General features: G+C 43.1%; 1 protein-coding gene across 1 annotated transcript in view; it reads right to left on the reverse strand.

Annotated features, from left to right (window-relative positions):
- Window positions 1-22,190, reverse strand: part of LOC108796129 (kinesin-like protein KIF18B) — a 91,465-nt gene that overhangs the window by 41,976 nt on the left and 27,299 nt on the right. Inside the window, exons 5-10 of the mRNA XM_018567551.1 lie at window positions 21,919-21,977; window positions 8,575-8,901; window positions 8,235-8,392; window positions 5,477-5,581; window positions 3,921-4,031; window positions 1,248-1,445 (exon numbers count right to left, since the gene is read on the reverse strand). Coding sequence (XP_018423053.1) covers window positions 1,248-1,445; window positions 3,921-4,031; window positions 5,477-5,581; window positions 8,235-8,392; window positions 8,575-8,901; window positions 21,919-21,977 — 958 coding nt within the window. The remainder of the gene's footprint in view (window positions 1-1,247; window positions 1,446-3,920; window positions 4,032-5,476; window positions 5,582-8,234; window positions 8,393-8,574; window positions 8,902-21,918; window positions 21,978-22,190) is intronic.

Genomic DNA, 22,190 nt, shown 5'->3' on the forward strand with positions numbered 1-22,190 from the left:
AATCATGAAGTATATTAGAGATAAGTGCACAGGCCCAGGCATCCTACCACTAAATTTCTACTGTTAGCACTGCGGGTCCCTGGTTCAAATCCTAGTTAGGACACTATCTGCAAGTAGTTTGCATGTTTTCCCTGTGCTTAGCCCTGTATGTATGCAGGAAAGATAGGGACCTTGGATTGTAAGCTCCTTGAAGGCAGGGACTGATGTGAATGTGCACTATGTGAAGTGCTGCGCAAATTGATGGTGTTACCTAAATACCTATAATAAATAAATACTGGTCAGGTTGCAAAGAGCAAGGGAAGCTGCAGCTGCCAAAGCAGGCAATTACAGACCTGCCAGTCTTGGGGGGGGTGGGGGGGGGGGAATAGTGTATGTTAAATATAATCCAGGGCAGTAATATCTATTTCACCTCAATATCTGAAATATCTGCTGGAACCCACAAGGCACTCAATATATAGTTGAATTGTATTAGAGGGAACAAAACCAAGTCCTTGATTACTGCTGCAACACAACTTATAATGATCAACCCTTTCAGCTTGTTGACTGGAAAATGAAGAATCAGCAGCACAATGACAAGTTATGACACTGTTCCCAATGGGTTGACAGTCAGCACATGTGCACTGCAGCAGAGTGTGTATTCACTCCTAGTACTGGCTTGTCCTCTTTCTACTCTAGTCTAGCTACTTAAATCACTACAGAAGGCCGATTTCAAGTACTTAGTCTAGCTGCAACACTATTACTATACTATAAGCTGCTTGCTAGCTAGTTAAATGACTTCATATAAGGTGATATTCTGCCGTTGCATGTCATCAAATAATGAAAGCAATAAAAACGTCCTTTGTAAAAAATCTGAGGGAAGAACTCAGATATTTCATCTATAATTACAATTTAGAAGTGACATTTTCAAGCAGCACATTCTCCCCCAAGTTCCACAAACTGTTTAAAAAAAAAAAAAAAAAATTCTCAAAACAGAAACACATGTCCCAATGGATGTTATGGTGTCCTATAAGCCTGATGTTGTGGAACATCCCAGATTTGTAAACTATTGTGGAATGTAAACACAATTAGCTTGCGCCCAGTGTCCGTGCAACCCAAGCAAGGAAAAGATTATGTGTTTGCTTCTTGCCCAAGAACCGTAGATTAAATGAACACAGAACAGACACCAGAATAACAAGATTCTAAATCAAACATGCAACCCACATGACAGCAATCAGAACAGCCATATGTGTGCAGGGGACAGAGGGTACCTTGGCATCAGCTAGCGCATTAATGACGTTTATGAGAGCAAGAAGTGAGCGATTGATGTTGGCACCTTCCCTGAGGCGCTCTCCTTTAGCATTTGTGGAAGAAGCTCTTTCAGACCCAGCCAGGTCAATAAGACACATCTTAGCTACGCGCATGTCCTGACTGATGCTTGCTGTGCGGTCTTGCTGTTTTACATAGATCTGAAAGAGATAATGACAAAAGCACTGTGGTTGGTGGTCATAGAATTTCTGGTACTCCATAAATAAGTGATTTTTGTACCATAACCCTAAAGTATCGCTAAAGCTCCTGGAAAAGTGTGTGATATGATGATTTTTTCTACATATGCATAAAAAGGTTAGTAACCACAGCAGTTCTATTTTAGTTATAAGTGGAGCTTGGTGGGTTGTGCAAGAAGTATTGGGAAAGTAAAATATACTCTGCAGCTATCACACCTCAGCTCTATATATCGAGAGCTGAGCAATTGTATGACAGCTGATTGCCTTCTCCCTGTAGAGAGCGGCTACTGTCAATCACCACTCCCCAGAAGGATTTCCCTCTCTCCTCTCCATTCCTCTAGCGCTCATTGGAGGAACAGGCAGGGGAGGGGGCAGGCACAGCTGGCTCCAGCTCTAGAGATACAGAACCAGCTGTATTGTTGGGATCCTTCCCGACTGCAGCACGGCTCTGCACCCTCAGCATATAGGAGGCCTGCTACACGCCGATTTTGGGTAACAAGAGTACAAGAAAGAACATCCGTTTTACCTGACTGGAAGTGAAGGAAAATTTGAAATAGAGACACAGACAGAAATAAAAAGCTGGACAGGTATTCTAGTCCTTCCCTTACTTGACCAAAATAGACTATGTATTTCTGTCTGTGTCGCTATTAGAGATTTTTTTCCTTGCTTCCCATCTAGTGAAACAGGAAGCAAGGGGAAATATCTTTAACAGAACCATTCTATCACCCCCAGAAAAGTTTTCCCTGAACATACACTTTAAAATAGTGAGGACACTTTAAACCTCCCTACAGAGGTAGTCCCTGCAAATTAAAGGGGAAATACTTACCCCTCCAGCTTGGGAATGTAAACAAATAACTAATTCATTTTAAATACCAGTTTCAGTTGGACTGACCCTCTCTGACTAATCTAGTAAGTATTCAGGTAATGAGTGAATGGGAGTGTTATGAATAAATGACATTCATCCTGATGTCTGGGATCAGCTGCACTACAGTCCTGTTTTAACCACCTCCTGTCCATTGGCCGTACCTAAACAGCCGGATCGGAGACTTGTAGATGTGGATGGCCATTTTAGAGCGTCCCTCTCCGCCCCTACTCGTGAGCGCCGCCTATTAAATGTAAACAGCCAGCGATGGCTGTTTTAAACACAAGCGTTCTGGTGTCTGTAGAGACGCCCGATCGTTTGTATTTTGTGTGGGTGTGCAGCCCCCCCGCCGGTCCAGAGATCTGCTGTGCCCGGTGCGGGCCAGGATAGGCACGGCGGCTCTGTCACCGAAGATCAGTACATGAAAGAGGACCTGTCACGTAAATTGGCCATCACATAGGGGGATTCTTAGCCCCCCTATGTGAAAGAAATAAAGTTAAGTGTAAGTGTATGAAAAGCATAGAATGTTTTTTTTTTTTTAAAGTCCCCCGCCCCCACATACACACGCAAACATGCGTCGGGTGCACCTACATGCAAAAATGACAATCACGCCCATTTTGCCACATGTTACATATCACCGCTAATCTCGGAGTGAGAGCAATAATTGTAGGGCCATCAATCACTGATAACACTAATCTGATGAGCTTTTAAAGAGTCACCTACGGCCAATTTTGGGTGTGGTAGTTTGTGATTTTACGGGCGTGCGCAATTTTAAGACTTGACATGTTTTGTGTCCATTTACCCGACGTGACCCTGTCTTTTAGATTTTACCAAAAAATGGGGGTGATAATAAAGGTTTCATAGCATAGGGAAACAGGTTTTTTTTTCAAAATTTTCGTTTTTTGTTATATAGTAAAAAATAAAACCCACAGTGGTGATTAAATACCACCAAAAGAAAGCTACAAATTATATAAAAAGTAATTTCAGTACAGCGTTGCATGACTGAATGAATGTCAAAGTATTGCAGTGCTGAATACTGAAAAATGGCCTGGACAGGAAGGGGGTGTAAAACCCTAGTCTTCAAGTGGTTAATGTATTCCTTTCCCCACACATTAAAAAGCAAAAAACACATCAAACATGACCCCAAAAAAAAATTTAAGAGAAAGAAAAGGTGAGAAGTTAATTAGGTCTAAATGTGCCTTTCAACTCTTCCCCACAATGAAGGGAAAGCAGAGTAGAAGTTAAACAGGGCCTCTAAGTTGGTTAAAATACACAGAAAAGAAAATCAATATCGGAAGACAACAATCACTAAAGGAATCCACCAAAAAACATCTATTTTAAGGGCACACAAACAAGTTGACTTGAAAGCTTGTCCCCTCAGTTGTTAATATAGGCATGCCCCACACTCATCCAGTTATCCACTTTAGCTGTGAGAAAAAAGGTTTACATTCTTGGTATGGAGCTTCTCTTATATTGGAAAGCCTCTGGGCTTTCAAATATATATATATATATATTTTTTTTTTTTTAACTTTTCAAAATAGATCATCATCATCCAGACAGCTACACAAGCATATTACCTGAAAAACAGCATGAGATCGAGATGAAGAAGCATTGGCGTCTGTTGGATGCTGAGTGCGGTTAAGGTTCCCATTTGCTAACAATTGGAGTAGCTGTTCTGCAGATTTAGGCTTTACATTAATTAAGGGGGGAAAAAAATAAGTTGTACGTAAATCTGTGATTTGACAACAATAGCAAATTTTAAGTCTGCTCTAACCCATTTCATTTTCCTATAAATGTATTTTCATAACATCTGTTCAGATCATAGGTAACTACTACAAAATCAGACATTGCGCCAAGTTATGTACCATTTTGCAATTTGAGATACAGTTATAGGCTTGTCTACTGCAGACACTTTTGAGTGCAACAGTCAACACAACGGTTTTGATGAAATCCAAAAGATCCCATTTAACAGATCAAAAGAATTACCAAAACATTACAGCTCACCACATGTTACAACCTGATAGTAAATCTAAAGGAGATTGTACAAACAAATAAGTAGTTATTAATAACAGTTAAATTGATTAAGTCGATTAAAATCGACGATTGAAAACGTTTTCGATCGTCGATTCGTCGGCTATCGATTGCTTAGCCTGTTCAGGGATCCGCACGCGGCCTGAGTCGCACGTCACGCGTCACACGCTGCTCCCGACGTGCCCACCGCCGCAGCATAAGCCACGCCCACCGAACAGGCTGAAGCCGCGCACGCCGCTGGTCTCTTCCTAGCCGTGAGCTCTCTCACCCGCCGCGAGCTCCCTCACCCGCCGCATAAGCCACGCCGCCGCTGGTCTCCTCCTCGCCGTGAGCTCCGTCACCCGCCGCTGGCCTGCAGACAATTGAGGGCCCACCTTCTAAAAGTAAGTCAGGAGTGGACTACACTAGAAATGTAACTGTAGTGATCTGGATGTAATGACATCAGCTTATTTTCATAGTGAGCACTTTTCAATTTAGTCAGAATCTCTCAAGGAAACCTCTTATTATTGTTACCATTAAGCCTTCATAGATGTATATCTAAGCAGAACCAATCACAACAGGAAGATAAACACAGTGTGCAAGTGACATGGAGGAACTAAAGCAGATGGTGTATACAGAATTACAGAACTGGACGGGTTTGTGCGAGATTTCTGACTGCGTAAATTATTTCCTTAATAAATGGAGACAAGGACATCTTTAAAAGGGTGTAAATCAGGTTCTTTAGAATAATTGTAGGGTACTATGATAGTGTGTGATCCAGACACCCTTGCCAGACAGCAAAATAAGAACCTCGACCTTCACTGCAGCAAGACAGCTGGGTCACTGATCAAAACACACCCCTAGACCAAACACTGCAGCAGACCTGGACATTCCCCCAGCCTGCTGACAGGACAATAAAACAGGCAAACTGTACTCTGCTCTCTCCTTCAGTCACCAAGCTCCCCATTAAAACTTGAGCATGCAGCAGAGCCTGATATCTACCATATCTGTGTTGCTGTGTAGTTCATTACATGGGGCTGATACAAATTCAGGTACTTCTAATACTGGAATTTAGGACAGTAAAACTGAGCAAGGTGAAAAAATGAACAATGTTCTGACTTACTTGATGAAAAGAGAGACCCTGAACTACAACTCCCTTCTGTGGATCTTCTCTAATTGCAAGAGAACCTTTGGGCTCCAACAAATCCTGGATCTGTTCGTTGTACACCTGATAACAGAGAACCAAACTTATAATATGATGCACTGTATAAACAGACATACATGGTTTAGCATTTATACAAAAGTACTGAAATTCTAAACAGCATAAAACCAAAGTAGTTTTTTTTTTTTACTAAGCGGCCACTACTGGATTGAATCATTTACTGCCTAGTTAAATGTTTCACGGAGTGATGTAAAAACAAATGTAAACTGGAAATTCGTATGAATATCCATGATAGGGGTCACAACAGTTGGGTGAAGCTGATTTTTTTTTTTTTTTATCTCAGAGGGTGATTTAAACCAGTGGATGATTGAAATTAGGAGCAGTCATCAAACATCTGATCGGTTATGGTGGGACTGGCTCTAAAAAAACATCAAAATTGCAATAAAATCAAAAAGGAAAAAAAAATCAAACAAACACGTACACATGAAATGTAGTGCCTTCACAAACCAGCCTGGTCAGCTGCTCCTCCCTGCTTGTTATTGTTTAATTGGCCTTAATATTTGACTGAAGCTGCGCTTTAAAAGTGGATGAGTCGGTGCAATAAAACAGTAATAGCACATTTCTCTCAGTTTATCAACCAGTCCATGTTCCAGAGAGTAGGGAAAACTCATAGCAAGCTTTGATCTTCAGCCAATACAAAAATTGTATTTGGATACAATTCACTTCTACTTGATAACTGGCTGCATCAGCCTAACCGCAAACGGAACTGCAGGGGCCAAATGGCATAGTCACAATTTTAGGACATCAGACTGCCCCTACACCAAATACCATCCTCAAATATATGGTTACCTTAAAATGATCAGACAGTCTACCTCTTATACTTCAGAAAAGGGTTTAGGAATTTTGGGGTTACTGAAAAAAAGAAGCTGTAGGCTTATACCAATAATAAAAGTCCTTGCCATTTTTTCATAATAAGATTTAAGTTTTTTTTTTCTTTCAAATTCTGTATATTGCTCTTAAAACATTTGTACAGAGTTCACAACAAATGTATCCATATCCAGAGAGAAAAACGCCAGAAAAAGGTTTGGCCATAGTTCTTTTAAAAATTGAGCTTTAAGGGTTGTTGTTGCTTAGCAATAAAGACTAGAAATCTCCTAGAATGGTTACCATATTCAAATTATTTTTACCATAAAACAATTTCCATTTGGCATTTTCATAAAGCCTGGTGTTATAAAGCCGGTGGAGTCCGCATGATCACATGCTTTAGCAAGTCCCTGTTATAGCAGACCTTAACTTGAAATGTAGGTCCACTTGGATCAAACAGGGAGGGTGTGAATAAAATGAGCATAAACTTAGCAGTCAGCTGCGCCATGGGAAATCTCATGGTTCTCTGGTTCTACTGTAGGTTAAGTGACCTAAAGCCACAGTAGCGGTCAAGCTGACAACCATAGCTTGAAGTGTAGTTAAGGATTAGGTAAAATGACCCAGATCCAAAACACCATGGGATCTGCTCATTATAGCTGCTAGAAAAATAAATGGTGATTTTGATACCGCCACCCACAATTTTGAATACCACACTACTAAATCTAGTGTTTAAATGTACTTCAAGGACAGGGAGGAAAAAAAAAAAAAAACACCACAGCTTATCTACCAGCCTAATAGATCATAATATTCTGTTAAAAAATATGTAAACATGAAATCAATATCTGCTAGGACAGTGGTTCTCAACCTGTGGGTCGGGACCCCCTCGGGGGTCGAATGACGATTTGCCAGGGGTCGCCTAGTGGCTCTCGGCCGCCAGGAGAGAAACACTTTCTCCCGGAAAAATCGGGGGCTACCGTAAGTCAGAAAAAAAAACCCACCATAGGAATGCATAGCTAGATTCCTATTGGCTATTTCACTTTGCAAAAGCCAATAGCAAACTAGCTATTGCATCCGTCCTCTGATGCTGCCAATCAGCAGAGGGGGACCTGAAGTTCTCCATCAGGTCCCCTTCTAGTGATTGACAGCAGCAGAGGGCGGGTGCAATATGTATGTATTCAAGCAAAACAATATGTAAAACACACCTCTAGCTATGCATTCCATGTTCCCAGTCCGCAGCTGCAGAGATCGGGAAATGTCTCAGTGCCTGTGATTGGCACTGCGCGCTGTCAGCTTCCTGGCGGGCTCGGCACGTGGAGCTGCGAACACGCCCGAGCCCATCCCTATCAGTGACAGTACTGCGGAGTATGTACCTCATACATTATATAGCCACACACTTTAAATCCAACTCTTCTAGTTCCAGCTGCAGAGCCCGGTCCTGTCTTTGCCTATATCAGTGGTTCTCAGCCTGTGGGTCGCTGTGCAAGGTGAGAGTCCTCCTCAGCTCTCTCCTAGTGCAGCAGTGTCAGTTCTCCTGCCACGCCTCCAGATGTCGCTGCAGCAGCCGCGTCATCCCTACATTTTACCTTTGGGGGTCACCACAATTTGGCAAATGTTACCAAGGGGTCCCGGCCTCAGAAAGGCTGAGAACCACTGTGCTTGGATGTGACACAAAGTGAATACAGCATTGGGTTGCCCAGGAGCTGCAATACTCCAAACAGGCACCTGAATAAACAAACGTCACATGCCTTGGTAAAGTGATTAGTTTGGTTGTCTAAACGCAATCATTACTGTATGCCATATTAAAAACTTTATTACTGAATTTGTTTCCCATCAGCATTCGACAAGCAAAACACACCTCAAGATAAGAGATGACCACTTCACATGACTTCTCTTCTTTAATTGCTTCAATACGCTGGTAAAGCTCTACCATGGTTAGATACATCACCCCAGGGTCAGCAGCACTTCCAAGCATGGTGTGCGTCTTCCCTGCACCAGTAGCTCCATATGCAAACACTACATATGAGAAAAAAAGAAAAACAAAAAATGGTGAAAAGTAGAAAACATTACTGTGTAAACAAAACAAAGCCTGTATAACAATATGTGACAAGGCATTATTGTGCTATAAAAATTAAGAATCAGAGAATTTCAGGTACCTCAAAAACATTTAGATTATACAAAAACTTTTCCTCATTTACCAGAACAATTGTAGCCATTTAATACACCATCAATAATTGGCTTAGTTGTGTGCTCAAAGACTTCTTGTTGTCTGCTCTGCTCGCCAAACACATGGTCAAAGATGAATTTCAGGTCTTTCCCTTTGCGCCTGTTTCCGTCGAGACTTCTCAAACCAGAAAAGACACCCAACGTCTCAGGTTCATCTGGGTCAAATACCAGGATGCTGTGATCCACTACTTGTACAACTGGATACTGATTCCCTTCTTCTTCTCGGGTGTTAGGGGGGCGAACTCGAACCACAACAGACACATTGCCATCTTCGGGGGCTGCTGCAGCAGTCATAGTAACTGAACAGAGTCAGAGATCTCTGTGGAGAGGAAAAAAATAGTTTTTTTAAACCGATTGCATGCCATATATTGGGGGGAATTTATCAAAACTGGAGCAGACAAAATTGGAGCGGATTTGCACTGCAACCAATCAGCTTCTCGGTCTCATTTTCAAATCTTACCTGATCAAAACTGAAGAGAGATGCTGATTGCCTGCCATGGGCAACTGCTCCAGATTCTGTCTGCTCCAGTTTTGATAAATTCCCCCCACTCTCTTTACTGCCACCTATTAGGACAAACACTCTTGTCACGGCAGACAAAGAATACACAATACAGGAAAGCACCAAAACTTTTTATAAATATTTATTTTCTGGGCATGGACAGTCTACATTACAAAAATTGTACTACCCCCCTCCCCCACCCCCCCATCAGTCAGTACCGTACAGACACTGCCACAGATATACAAACAGTACGGTACTGGCACTTCCATAAACACGACCACAGATATACAATACTTACCGTTCTGACACCAGCATAAACATGTCCACAGATATACAATAAGTACGGTACTGACACCGCCAGAAACATGACCACAGATATACAATCATTACCATACAATCATTACCATACTGACACCGCCAGAAACATGACCACAGATATACAATACGTACGGTACTGACACCAGCCTAAATACATCCACAGATCTAAAATCATTACCATACTGGCACCGTCAGAAACAAGCCCACAGATATACAATAAGTACGGTACCGACATCAGCATAAATACATCCACAGATATACAATTATTACCGGACTGACACCGCCAGAAACACATCCACCGATATAAAATCATTACCATACCGACACCGCCAGAAACATGACCACAGATATACAATACGTACGGTACTGACACCTCCAGAAACATGTCCACAGATATACAATCATTACCATACTGACACCACCAGAAACACGATCACAGATGTATAGTCATTGCCGTACTGACACCACCAGAAACACGATCACAGATGTATAGTCATTGCCGTACTGACACCACCAGAAACACGATCACAGATGTATAGTCATTGCCGTACTGACACCACCAGAAACACGATCACAGATGTATAGTCATTGCCATACTGACACTAGAGCTGCAGCTAAAGATTATTTTCAAAATCGATTAGTTAGCCGATTATTAGGTTCGATTAATCGGTTAATCGGATAAACAATAAAATAAAGTTTAAAAAATGGCTCCAGTGATAGGACTACTAGTTTGTATTGAGGTTGTAGTCCATCACAACTGCGTTGACCCTGGACTTAATGAAGCACAGTGGACCAACACCAGCAGATGACATGGCTCCCCAAATCAACACAGACTGTGGAAACTTCACACTGGACTTCAAGCATCTTGCAGTGTGTGCTTCTACATTCTTCCTCCATACTCTGGGTCCTTGGTTTCCAAATGAGATGCAAAATTTGTAGGGCTGCGGAAATTAACGATTAACCACTCGATTAATCGTACATTTTTTAAACTCCCCCCTTCCCTTCGTTAGCCAACGGAGCCAATTGGGCCAGTGAGTTTGCCCAAGAAACAAATCAATGCTTGTTCAGTAAATATTTGGAATGCCTGGCCCCAAAAACAAAGAGCAGGGAGCCTCTTGAATTGCCTGTCCCAGCACAGGTACCAACCACCACATACATTTGAATTCAGAATTGTGTATGTGCTGCACATAGAAAGATAAACTTTTTTGTGCAGCGTGGATGTGGGTCTGGCAGCAGTGAACGTGAGGCAGGGAGGAGGTGCGGCGTGCTAAGGGCCTGTTCACACGACGTCCGTTTTCTGTGCTGACCTGATCCGTACGCTCCTGCACTAAAAATGCATCACAATGTATCCCTATGTGTTTTATGGGCTACAGTTCTCACTTGCGCAGTCCGTTCAGGTAACGACAGAAAAATACTGCATGTCACATTATGTTGTTTGTTTAGTGTTAGGGTTGCACAGATACTAAGTACAGTACTCGGTACAAGTACGAGTACCGATACTTTTGAGCTCCAAGACTACAATAGAGAAAAATTCAAAAATTAGGAGGCAGCTGTCATTTGTAAGGAGCACACGGAGCTCCCGGGATTTCTACATCTCTGTTTTAATGTACGATTTTGTTTTAATAAATATAAATAAAGGGATGCACAGATACCAGTTTTGCGAGTACGAGTACTGATACATTTTTGTTTATTGTTATGTGACAGTTTTTCTAAAACAATACAGACTAATGATTTCAGGACAGTGGTGGAGCGCCAGAGCCAGGTCCTAGCTGCAACCGCTGCAACCCTGGTAGTTCTCATGAAAATGCCAAGTATCTGCACTGGTACTCGAAAAGTATCTGTGCATCCCTATTTAGTGTAGATGGGGGAATCTGCTGTGCTTTTTCCATCTGACCATAGAAAATCTGCAGATAATCTATAGGTGTATGGCCAGCTTTAGACTTTAATGGGATCACCTGAAAAAAATGTGTGTTTACACCTGTGTGCAGCCTAAAAGCAGATCTAAACTTCAGAGCCGATTAGCACTATTTAGCAGACATGCATAAAGAAACAGCTTTGCTGTTTTAGGTTTTCTTTTGTATTTTCTACCTAATTTTTTTCTTCAGCCTGTGCATATGTGCATCCCTATCGCAGCCTCCACTTGGATGTGGGCACTCGATAGACACGAGTGCACAGGTCTCTACAATGACGTTGCCGTCAGGTTAGGACTACACTCAGCCATTGTGTTCTGTACAGGGACCCCAGCTGAACCTGCAGGCATGCTGGGCATCTGCCTGTAGTTCGGATCAGGGATGCAACTCATAGGCCTCATTGACGTGGGCAGAAAAAAACACCACTTCGGGGCATTTGTCAATTTTTGGTTTTCTGCCTCTGAAAGCAGCTCTATTTTAGCCAAGGTGTCCACGCAGATTGTGGTATTTAGATGCGGATTTTAGATTAGCATTCAGGGGCATAAAAAAAACATGTCTCAAACCTGAGTCTGGAGAGGAGCTTCCGGGCATAATTTACATGTATTCGCACCAAAACATGTGCATGTTCATTCCAGTGGCTAGAGTAAATCAATATCCTAGCTAATAGAAGGAGGGGGATTTATCAAAACTGAAGCAGACAGAATCTGGAGCAGCTGCCCATAGCAATTAATCTCTTCAGTTAGACCCTTTCACATGAATGGCCCATCTGTCAGCTTTTCAGGCAGACCCAATCAGAAGCCCAATGTTAGTCTATGGATAGCCGTGTGTAAACGGACGTGTGTACGTTTACATCAGATTACCCCCAACTCTGGCCAGGTCCAGGAAAACAAACAGAACCATGTTCTGTTTTGATGGATCTGATCGTACTGAATAGGACACATGTCTGTTTACATTCTATTCCCCATAGACAGACATGGAGTCTACAGTTGTTTCCTCTATCGCAAAGAAAAGACAGGCCAGCCACGGATGTCACAGTGGTGCATGGATCCCCTCCTAATCAGCCTGTGTGAAAATAAAAGGGAACCTGACTGGTTGTCATGCACAGCTGCTCCAGTTTTGATCAATTCCCCCAGTGACTTTACGTGCATATGCCTCTAAACGCTGTACACTCATAAACACAGGTAACTAGCAACCAAAATGTGTATTTTTTTACATGTGATTTTTCTGACAGCTTTTGGGAGAAAGATTCAGCGTAGGAGTATTTTAATATGCCCGTTTGTCTGAGCCCATAGGGCAGGGGTGGGCAACTCTGGCCCTCCAGCTGTTGTGGAACTACAAGTCCCATGAGACATTGCAAGGCATGACTCCCAGAGACATGATGGGATTTGTAGTTACTGGGTGACCACACTTCTCCTGCAGTGAGCCCCTAGGAACAAGCGTTGTCTCAATACCAGGAAGTCTGGCAGGATTAACAGGTACAAATCAAAGCTATTTAGTAACAGTATTAAAAAAAATAATCAAACATATTGTTTCAACAATGTGAGAGGTTACCGTTTAAGAGTAATTGAACGTGTGGGAGTTGCTGCGGGATAAATGCACAGTACAAATCGGTCCTCTACAAACCAGAGTCACATCCTATACACAGCAACCCCGACTTCCTGTATTAGATGTGCAACCTCTTCACACATATCACAATCTCGCTGCACCGTGACACGTGACCAACCAGCACTCACCTGCAGTAACGATCACAATCAGTAATTATAAAAGGATCCTCCGTGTTGTTGTTGTTGTTATTATTATTATCATTCCCCCCTGATCCCGGCGGTCATCCCCGCACATTCCTTCCACACTTCCGCCACACTAAGTTCAAATCACGCGGGCACGTCTGAGCGTGGCTACTGATTGGTCAGAGGTTCGCCGGCGCTGATTGGTGGGTGGAAAGGAACTATTCGTGGTAGAGCTTTGTGCGGTGTTGCAGTGTTCTATGTGCGAGATGTTGTGCTATGATTGCTCTCCTACTCTGCTATGTACAATGTGTGACGGAGGCCTCCAGTGTGGGCGCATTATATTTTATATCTGAATTCCAGGCAGATTAAAAATGACCAATGTAATGCGTTGCTTTAAGGAATACTTCAGTTTTGTTAAAAAACAGCAATATAGCATAGAATACACAAACCATTTTGTAATTTAAAGTGGAAGAAAATTTTTTAGTTGCAAAAGTGCTAACAGGCATTGTATGACAAGAGAGTGTGTGTAAAGGTGACCTTACGATTATCGTACAATAATTGTATGCGATCGACTTTTTGTACGACAATCGTAACGTGTGAATAGAGTGCCCGACCAATAGTACTGTACAATCGTACGACTTTTGACGGTCAAGCATGTTTGAAAACTTTGCTAGATCGTACGATTTTCGTAATGTTGCTGGCGTTTCCGTCCGTCAAAAGTTGTACGATCTACACTGCGCTTGCGCTAACGAAAATACGTCAAATCATTTCGTCCAGGTGCTTTTAGTTAATTACGGCTAAATTAATCTTGCGATCATCGGTGCAGGATGGGGCCGTCGTACGAAAATCGTACGACGGTTCGATCATCGGACTAAAAGATTTGTCCGATAATCGTGAGGTGTATGGGCACCTTTAATCTCTTGTCATAGATCCTTCTTCCTGCCTGTCAGCACTTTAGGATCAATTCACACCAGATGCGTTGGGGCTGCACTGGCCGTTTTGTCCAACGCAGCCCCAAATTGCCTTGTCACGAATGGGATTGGTTAACACAGTAGTTCGTTGCAATGGGAATGCGGTGGTGTGTGCTAAAAAAAGTACTGCATGCTGTACTTTTTATCAGCACAGCGGGATGCAACAGAGTACAACCGCCTTGCACGCTGCTTTGCCCATAAAACTGAATGAAATGTCACATGACATTTTAATAAAGTTCTAAAAAAAAAGAACACAGTGCCATGTGACGGGATTGGCGCATCTGCACCGCACACCAGACGCTGTGGGATTAGCACAGCGTCTGGGGTAAATGGCTCTTAGGGTACTTTGTGTACACTGAAGTGTGCATTTGTACCTCAGTGTACAGACAGTCTCAGCACAATTCCCTGCCAAGATGAAGTAACTAACTCATGCACATGTGCGGGAGTTATGTCACCCGGGCCAAGCCTATCAAACAGCCATTGATGCCAGAAATTGATAGGAGCAGAGCGCAGACATTGCAGTGTTGGAGGGGATCACTCTGGCAGGTAAGACTATGTGCTAATATGCTGTTCTGTACATTATGACTATAAACTCCTGGGGCCTGCACAGCATGTTAGCATATTGTGTCTTGCCTGCCATAGCAATCCCTTCCAGTGCTGCGCTCCTCCCTTGCATCACTTCCAGCTGTTTGAGTTTTCTTAATTGGGCCGGCACCGATGAGAGAACTCCTGCGCACACGCAGGAGTTACTTCATCTTGTGTAATGAACTTTGCATTTGCTGCTCAGTGTACAGGGGAAAAAAATGCTAACAGGCAACAAGAAGCTTTTATGGCAGAAGGGACTTACGCAGTCTGTTCTGTCATAAAAAGCCTGCAGATCAGCAATTTGTTTTTTTAAACTTAACTTTCATGCTAATGTTATTCAAATTTTCTTTCCATTGAAATCTTATGCCACTTTAATTTTCTAAAACTTAAAAAAAATCAATGCAATATGGCTACTTTGGTGTACAGAAAGCCCTCACAAATGTCGTGCATGCACTTTTTTTGTGACCACGCTGCACTGGAACACAGAGAATTGCTGTGCCATGCGTTCCAGTGCGGGAGGGAGGTGTGTCTGTAGTGCCATTGAAATGAATGGCACCGCCACACCCCCTCCTGTCCCAGAATGCAAGGAGCCTTTGTGTATGTGATGCAGTGCATTCATGGCACGGATAGTGTGTAAGGGCCCTCAAAGTGAACATGAGCTTTGCCCACTTTGCTGCAACTCTTACCCATAATTAAAGGAGAACTACGAGGTGAGTGAAATTCATACAACCTCATAGTTCGAGCCGATGTGTGACAATGAAACTGTCACATGTCAGCTCAATAGATCGGGAAGTGAGCGAACGCATACCGTCACTCGTTCACTTCTCGATCATCTCCCTGCAGAGAGCAGTGTCTGTCAGTCACCGCTCCCTGCAGGGATTCGCCCGCTCCGATTAGACATGTGCGATTCGTTCCGAATTTTCGGACATTCGGATGTATCCGAATGACAGATATAACTAATGCAAACGAATTCGAATTTCCGTTTCCGAAATTCATTAGCAGTAGTTCGTTCGAACGTTTGTTTCGTTTTTGTTTCTTATTCGTTTTGTACGTTGCAGCAAAGTGACATTAGAGAAGAAGAAAAACATTTATTCCCCCCTCAAATGTCACTTTGCTGCAACGAACGAACGAATGAACGAAACGAACGTTCGAACGAACTACCACTAACGAATTCCGAATCCGAATTGACTTTCACACCCGAATCCCGAAAAAACAAAATAACACAAAACCTGAACCGAAACGAAATAATTTTTTTGCCAGTGCACATGTCTACCTCCGATTAATATCATCCTCTATGTAATGGAGAAGAACAAAGGCAGACAAAGTCCAGGCCACGATGATGTAACTTGTGAATGGAAGTATCTTCATGTCGGCATGCCGAGGCTATGCACTGAATTGCGCATGCATTGCTCAGTGCACAGAAAAAATAATGACAGGCAACAAGAAGCTTTTATGGCAGTGATAATTTCTTTTCAAACTTAACTTCCACTTTAACTTCCCCCACAATGCCCAGACTTAAAACATCATCCAGTATACAATGTTCAGTAAAAAGCCTGTGGATTACCCTTATTAACCCCTTCATGACTGAGCTAGTTTTCAGTTTCTGTTCGTAAATGACTGACACACTTTTTACATTTTTGCTGTGTGATTCTTCCACGGCAGTAATATACTTTCTTACTAAATGTACCCACACATATTATATATTGTTTTTTAGAGGACGGATAGGGCTTTATAATTATATCAAACGTGTACCTAACACCTCACTTAGTTCGAATAAAATATAAACAAAATGAGGAAAAAACGTAAAGAAAACACTTTTTTTCACAAGTTTTGATTATGAATTTTTTTAGAAATTTGTATATAATATAGTATACAAAATATATTTAGGCTGCTCCAAACTTAGGAACAGCTAATAACCTTAGGATTGGTTCACACCTGGGCGTTTTTCAGCGCTGATCGAAGTGCTGAAAAACACTCAAGCAGTGAAATCCTATGAATCCCACCTGGGCGTATATCAGCGCGATTTGTCGCGCTGAAAAACGTCCTACGCCCCGAAATAGTACAAGAGCTTTTTTGGGGCGTATTTCAGCGCGTATCCATTGGTATTCCCGAGTGTGCCTCGGGGTTAACAAAGTGGTAACCCCAAACCACACTCGGGAATACAGCGTAGTCCTTACCTTGTCCGCGATCCCCGCTGTTTCCTCCGGCCGCTGCCGTCTTCTGGGTTCCGTCCCTTGCGAGCATCCGCGTTGCAGGGGGGCGGAACCGGCGGGAAGTTTAAAACGTTTTTAAAATTTTTAAAAAATAGAGAAAAAAAGGAAAATATTTTTTTTTTTAAATCATACCGCCAGGGAGGTTAAAAAACGAGCGTTGAACGCGCGTTTCAGTGAACAAAAAAACGTGCTTAAAAACGAGCATAAAACGTGTCTATTTGGAACGCCCAGGTGTAAACTCAACCTTAGAGACTGATCCTGGCAGCATGTCAGAATCAGATCTCACTAAAGGTGCCCATACACTGCACGATTCGCTTACGAGAAAATCCATCGATCGTACGAGAATCGTACAGTGTATGGAAGGCGTGCGACTGTTTCTACTGTACGGTCGCACGTCTTCCGTCAAACAAGCAGGCTGGAAAACCCGCCGGGAATCGTATGATTCCCAGCGAGTTAGTGGCCTGCTTGTTCGACAACTGCCGAACGGGCCGGTGTGCGGACACATCACGAGACCTCATACAAGCGATCCGCCGGCTGTATATTAACAGGCATCGCTGCCTGTTTTCAAATAACGGGCATTGCCCGCTCGCGCCCAGTGGCACGGCTGAGCGGACGTCTAAAGACGCCCGCTCAGATCTAGAGAGCTCCTGGCCGGCCATTTTTTTACAACGGCCGGCCGGGAAGTGGTTAATATATGCCTCGATACAGAGGCATTCATTAATGACTGGTAACCGCTGAGAATCAGCGGTTGTCGGCATTACAGAGTCTTAAATAACTCGTCACGTACATTGTACGTGTCCAGTCATATAGGCACTTTGTGGCGGGACGTACAGTGTACGTCTCCTGTCACAAAGGGGTTAAAGAACCACTTCAATGAGTCAAAATAATGCACAGCAAAGGTTTGTGTCACCTCACACATATCGAGCACCAGTAATAACAGTGCCAGAAAACAGAAATGGGTTTTGGAAGTGTTTATATTGAACAGTGGATTATCTGAAATATTTTATTATTATTATTATTATAGCGCCAACAATTTGTGCAGCACTTTACAATTTAAGGAAGACATTACAATAACAACACAAATCAAGACAAGATGGTAAGGAGGGCCCTGCCCATGAGGACTTACAATCTAAAAGGGAGGGGGAAGTGATACATGAGGAGGGAGCTGTGTGGGGATGAATTGTTTGAGAACGTGATGGTTGACCTGTTCGGTTGAGGCGGGATAGGCTTCACTGAAGAGATGAGTTTTTAGGGAATGCCTAAAGGCAGTCAAGGTGGACGACAGATGGACAGGTTGGGGTAAAGAGTTCCAGAGGATGGGAGAGACTCTAGAGAAGTCCTGGAGGCGAGTATTTTTTCTTGTACTGTGTTTCCCCAAAAATAAGACACTGCCTTATATTTTTTTTTGCCCCCAAAAAACACACCAGGTCTTATTTTCAGGGGATGTCTTATTTTTATTTTTTTATGTGCAATAAAATGTACAACAATCTAAAGTTATCTGGTATCGCTCCGCCTGTCACAGTAACCGGTGTTATAGAGGAAGTATCGGCTAATGTGGCTCTACCTCTGCCGCCGCAGCATTGCTTTCTACAGCGCCGGCTTCCTTTGCCATCAGGGACAGAGATGCCAGAGGTGCAGCAGTGGGGACATCAGACAGTGGACAGCGCGGTAAAGTATGGTACCATTTACCGGTACACATTACAGTGCAGTACCATTACATTAAGCAGTGCCTTCAGGGGGACAGCAGTTGGTGAAGTATGGTACTGGAGTGCTCCCTGTCACTGCGCTGGCCGGAGGGAGTCCACTGTCATCCCCTTAATACAGTATGTCCCTGCAGGCCGATACCATCTCTCCTGCTCTTCAAGTTCCCCATCACATGCTACCACCAAACTAGGTCTTATTTTCAGGGTAGGTTTTATATTACAGGAATCTTGAAAAATAGTGCTATGTCTTACTTTTGGTATAGGTCTTATTTTCGGGGAAACACGGTACCTCCCCTCCCACTTGTTATTTTTACCTGTGCATTGATGGTTAAATACACCTACAGGTGGCCATATACTTTACAACCCCTGCAAGACTTTTGTCTTGCGAGGGTTGTAAAGTAATTTAAAAAATGTACGATCTGCCCATCTTGGACAGGCAGATCGTACTTGCAGGGCGGGCTTCCGATGACCACAATGCTGAACGAGCAGTGTGCGCTTGCGCACACCGGCCCGTGCGGCAGTTATCTCACGACCATAATTCAAACCAGCGGAAAATCGTACGATTTTCGGCTGGTTTTCCAAAATGCTCGAAATACAAAAGTCGTGCGACCGTACAGTAGAAACAGTCGCACGCCTTCCATACACTGCACGATTATAGTACGATCAAGGGATTTTCCGCGATTATCGTACGATAATCGTGCAGTGTATAGGCACCTTAAGGGTCTATTTATAAGTGTTTTCACACACATTTAAACATGATTTGCACATTCTACAACTGAATCCAATTAGAAAAATGTGTCAATCTTGTTTGAAAACGTTTTAAATAGACCCCTTATTGTATATTTAACAGTAAAATAACTTTTGTGTACCTTTTATGACAGCAGAGGCACCACCTAGTCTAATAACGCAGCCTGGTCCTAAAGCTATACTCCAGACTAAATGTAAGATTTGAAATGCTTGCAGGAACACAGCTACATCCAGGTGCTCCAAGCCATGTCTCTTTATAAATACCAGTTACCAATACCTACGAATTTTCAAAAGTATTTTTAAAGTGGACCTATCACTCAGTTTACAAGTCTGCATGAATACATTCTGTGGTAGTGCATGGCAATGCCACGGTGTAGTATGGCAACTTTGGCGCCCAGGACTCTCAGCCAGAGGGGCTGAGAGGTTCCACAATGTGAATACCTTTGGAGAGGAGGAACTGGCTGTTCAATTCCTTCCAGGTTTTCCAGACTATATTGGGATGGGATCTCCAGTCCTGGGGCCAGGTGTTGCCAGGGGCCAGGTTGAGCTGATCAGATGGCTGAGAGCAGCCTTATTAGGAAGCCAGCCCAGTGCTTTAGAGGAGAGTTGTGGGTGTGCTGTAGGCACACGGCTACAGGCAGACGCTGCTTCGTGCGTGAGTACAGGTGACACAGCCAGGAAGGCTGGAGAGGTCCAGAGGGTCTTTGACCCTGAGATACCTGCCGGGGAGACAGAGAGAGACAGTGACCCACGAGGGTGAATACCAAAAGTCTTGGAGCTGAGGAAAGCTGCTGAGGACGGTATATCCAGGGAAAGTCCTGGGACTATAACACTGGGAGTGTATGGGACAGCCAGATGTCGGTGAGACCAAAACATGATGTGTTAATGAGAGTCCAATGAACTGTTATGCTTCGTTTATGCTGAGGAAAAGCAAGTTGTTTTTGTGAAGTTCATGGACTATTCACCTTTTGAATGAATAAAGACTGTCCTTTTATGTTAAAGTCGGCTTCAGGAGTGGTCACTTAGTGCTCACCATTGTGCTATATTCCCCAAACTATCACAATTCCTAATGTAATCCTAATACATTCCTGAATAATTGTCACAATATACAGCAACAGTATAATAAAAATAAAAATAAAAAGCAGTCCTGTAACTCCTGGAGGCTGACCTAGGATAAGAAGTGCATTCTTAAAGAATTATGTTCTCAATCAGCTGCAGGTAAAGAGTACCATTTTTTCTGTCTCTTCTCTCCCAGTTATCTGCTACAACTTCATCTCTTGTATATCCCTTTGCAATTTTTACATTTCAGTTATGGGTCTATTGATTGAGATTTCTTATTAGATCCTTAAAGTGTCATTAAACCCCAAATGTTTCTTTGTGTATATTTCTTTAAACTGATATCTACCTAATATGAATGTATTAGTTTTTTGTATATACGTTGTTGATCCTGCCATTTCCATGTACTTCCCTGTTGATAGTGGCAATGCCATTACAGCTGAGCCTCTGGCTGCTGCATTGCTATTCTTTGTGTGCATGCTCTGCATGCTGCCTATTTGGAAGCAGCTGACTTTCTCATTTCTCCTGCCGAAGTAACTTTTTCCATCACTTGCGAGGCGGCTCCAACTGTTTGAATGATAGCAGCTCCCTCTCCTATTCACTTGTCATCTGCAGTCATTGCTGGGTGCATCCAGCAGGGATGATTAATGGAGATGTCCTCTTCCTTGCTAGCCGTACCATGTACCTCACATTCTGTAGCCTTGGGAGGTGGCTCCCAGCTTGTGACTGGCAGCAGCTCCTACAGGAAGCCACGCTGATTGATTATTGTGCCAATACAGCAGCAGCATACTCCTTTTAGGATTTGCAGGTTTTTTCCCCAAAATTATTCCATCATAGTTGTTATTGTTTTAGATAATTAAATTAAAAAGGCAATCAATAGTGTTCATTGTTGTTTTTATTTATTTTGCAATGCTGTTTGGTTTAAACACATGACCTCTATGGAACAAATAGATCAAGTCACATGACTAAGGTATTGTATATGTCCCGGGGTCACCTGCCACCCAAATCCATCCTCCACAACTCCCACTTAATTAAGTGACACCAAACCAGGGCTGGATTTTTGTGGCCACAGCAGACAGTTTATTAATACAACGCCAAACAATGTTCTTAACAACATAACCATTAACTGGGTTTTAAAGGTTCTTAAAGGTCATCTTACCATAAATGAACCAGTACCTGCCTACTAGGCCCCCAGCCGCACCACACCGCCTCGGGGACATAACATCACAACTGCAGATACCCTGAATCTTCGACTGACCAGTTACCCTGGGGATGCCATACCTGAGACAGCTCCCCAATCTCAATAACATTAACTGCAGATCCTGTCCTTCAAAGACCCTCAGACTCTGTCAAAGCACCCAAGACGTGACCCCTTGTGTCATGGGTGCTCCTCCAAAAACTAAGGGCTCGCATTATGCCATCTTGAATGCCTAAGGTTCATATGTCGATCCCAACAGCATTCAAATGCACTCCATCCTCTCTCAAATACATCCCGGGGTTGTCCTCTAAATGGAGAACCAGCCACATAGGAATTACCCAGAATCCACACCAGGCATTTTGGAAATTCTGTAACAAATTGTCACGTACCTTTTGAGGAATATGAGGTGACAAGGGCGGCCTCTTTCACAACTCTGGTCCCGGAGCACCTGGATTGGGTACAGGGGCACAGAGGGGCAAGGATGCCAATGGATAATGTGTCCGCTGGATTTGTGGAACGTGGTGATGTGCGTAGATCCAGGCAGGAAGCAGGCACTTGAGAACACACAGTAGAGTTGATCTGGAATGATTCCCGATCAGATGAGCTGAGGAAACAATAAGCAGTCCACAACGCAACAGGACACAAGGCAGAAGAATCGTCT

The sequence above is a fragment of the Nanorana parkeri genome, unplaced genomic scaffold, assembly GCF_000935625.1.
Source record: "Nanorana parkeri isolate BGI_ZX_2015 unplaced genomic scaffold, ASM93562v1 scaffold1061, whole genome shotgun sequence".
NCBI classification, from domain to species: domain Eukaryota; kingdom Metazoa; phylum Chordata; class Amphibia; order Anura; family Dicroglossidae; genus Nanorana; species Nanorana parkeri.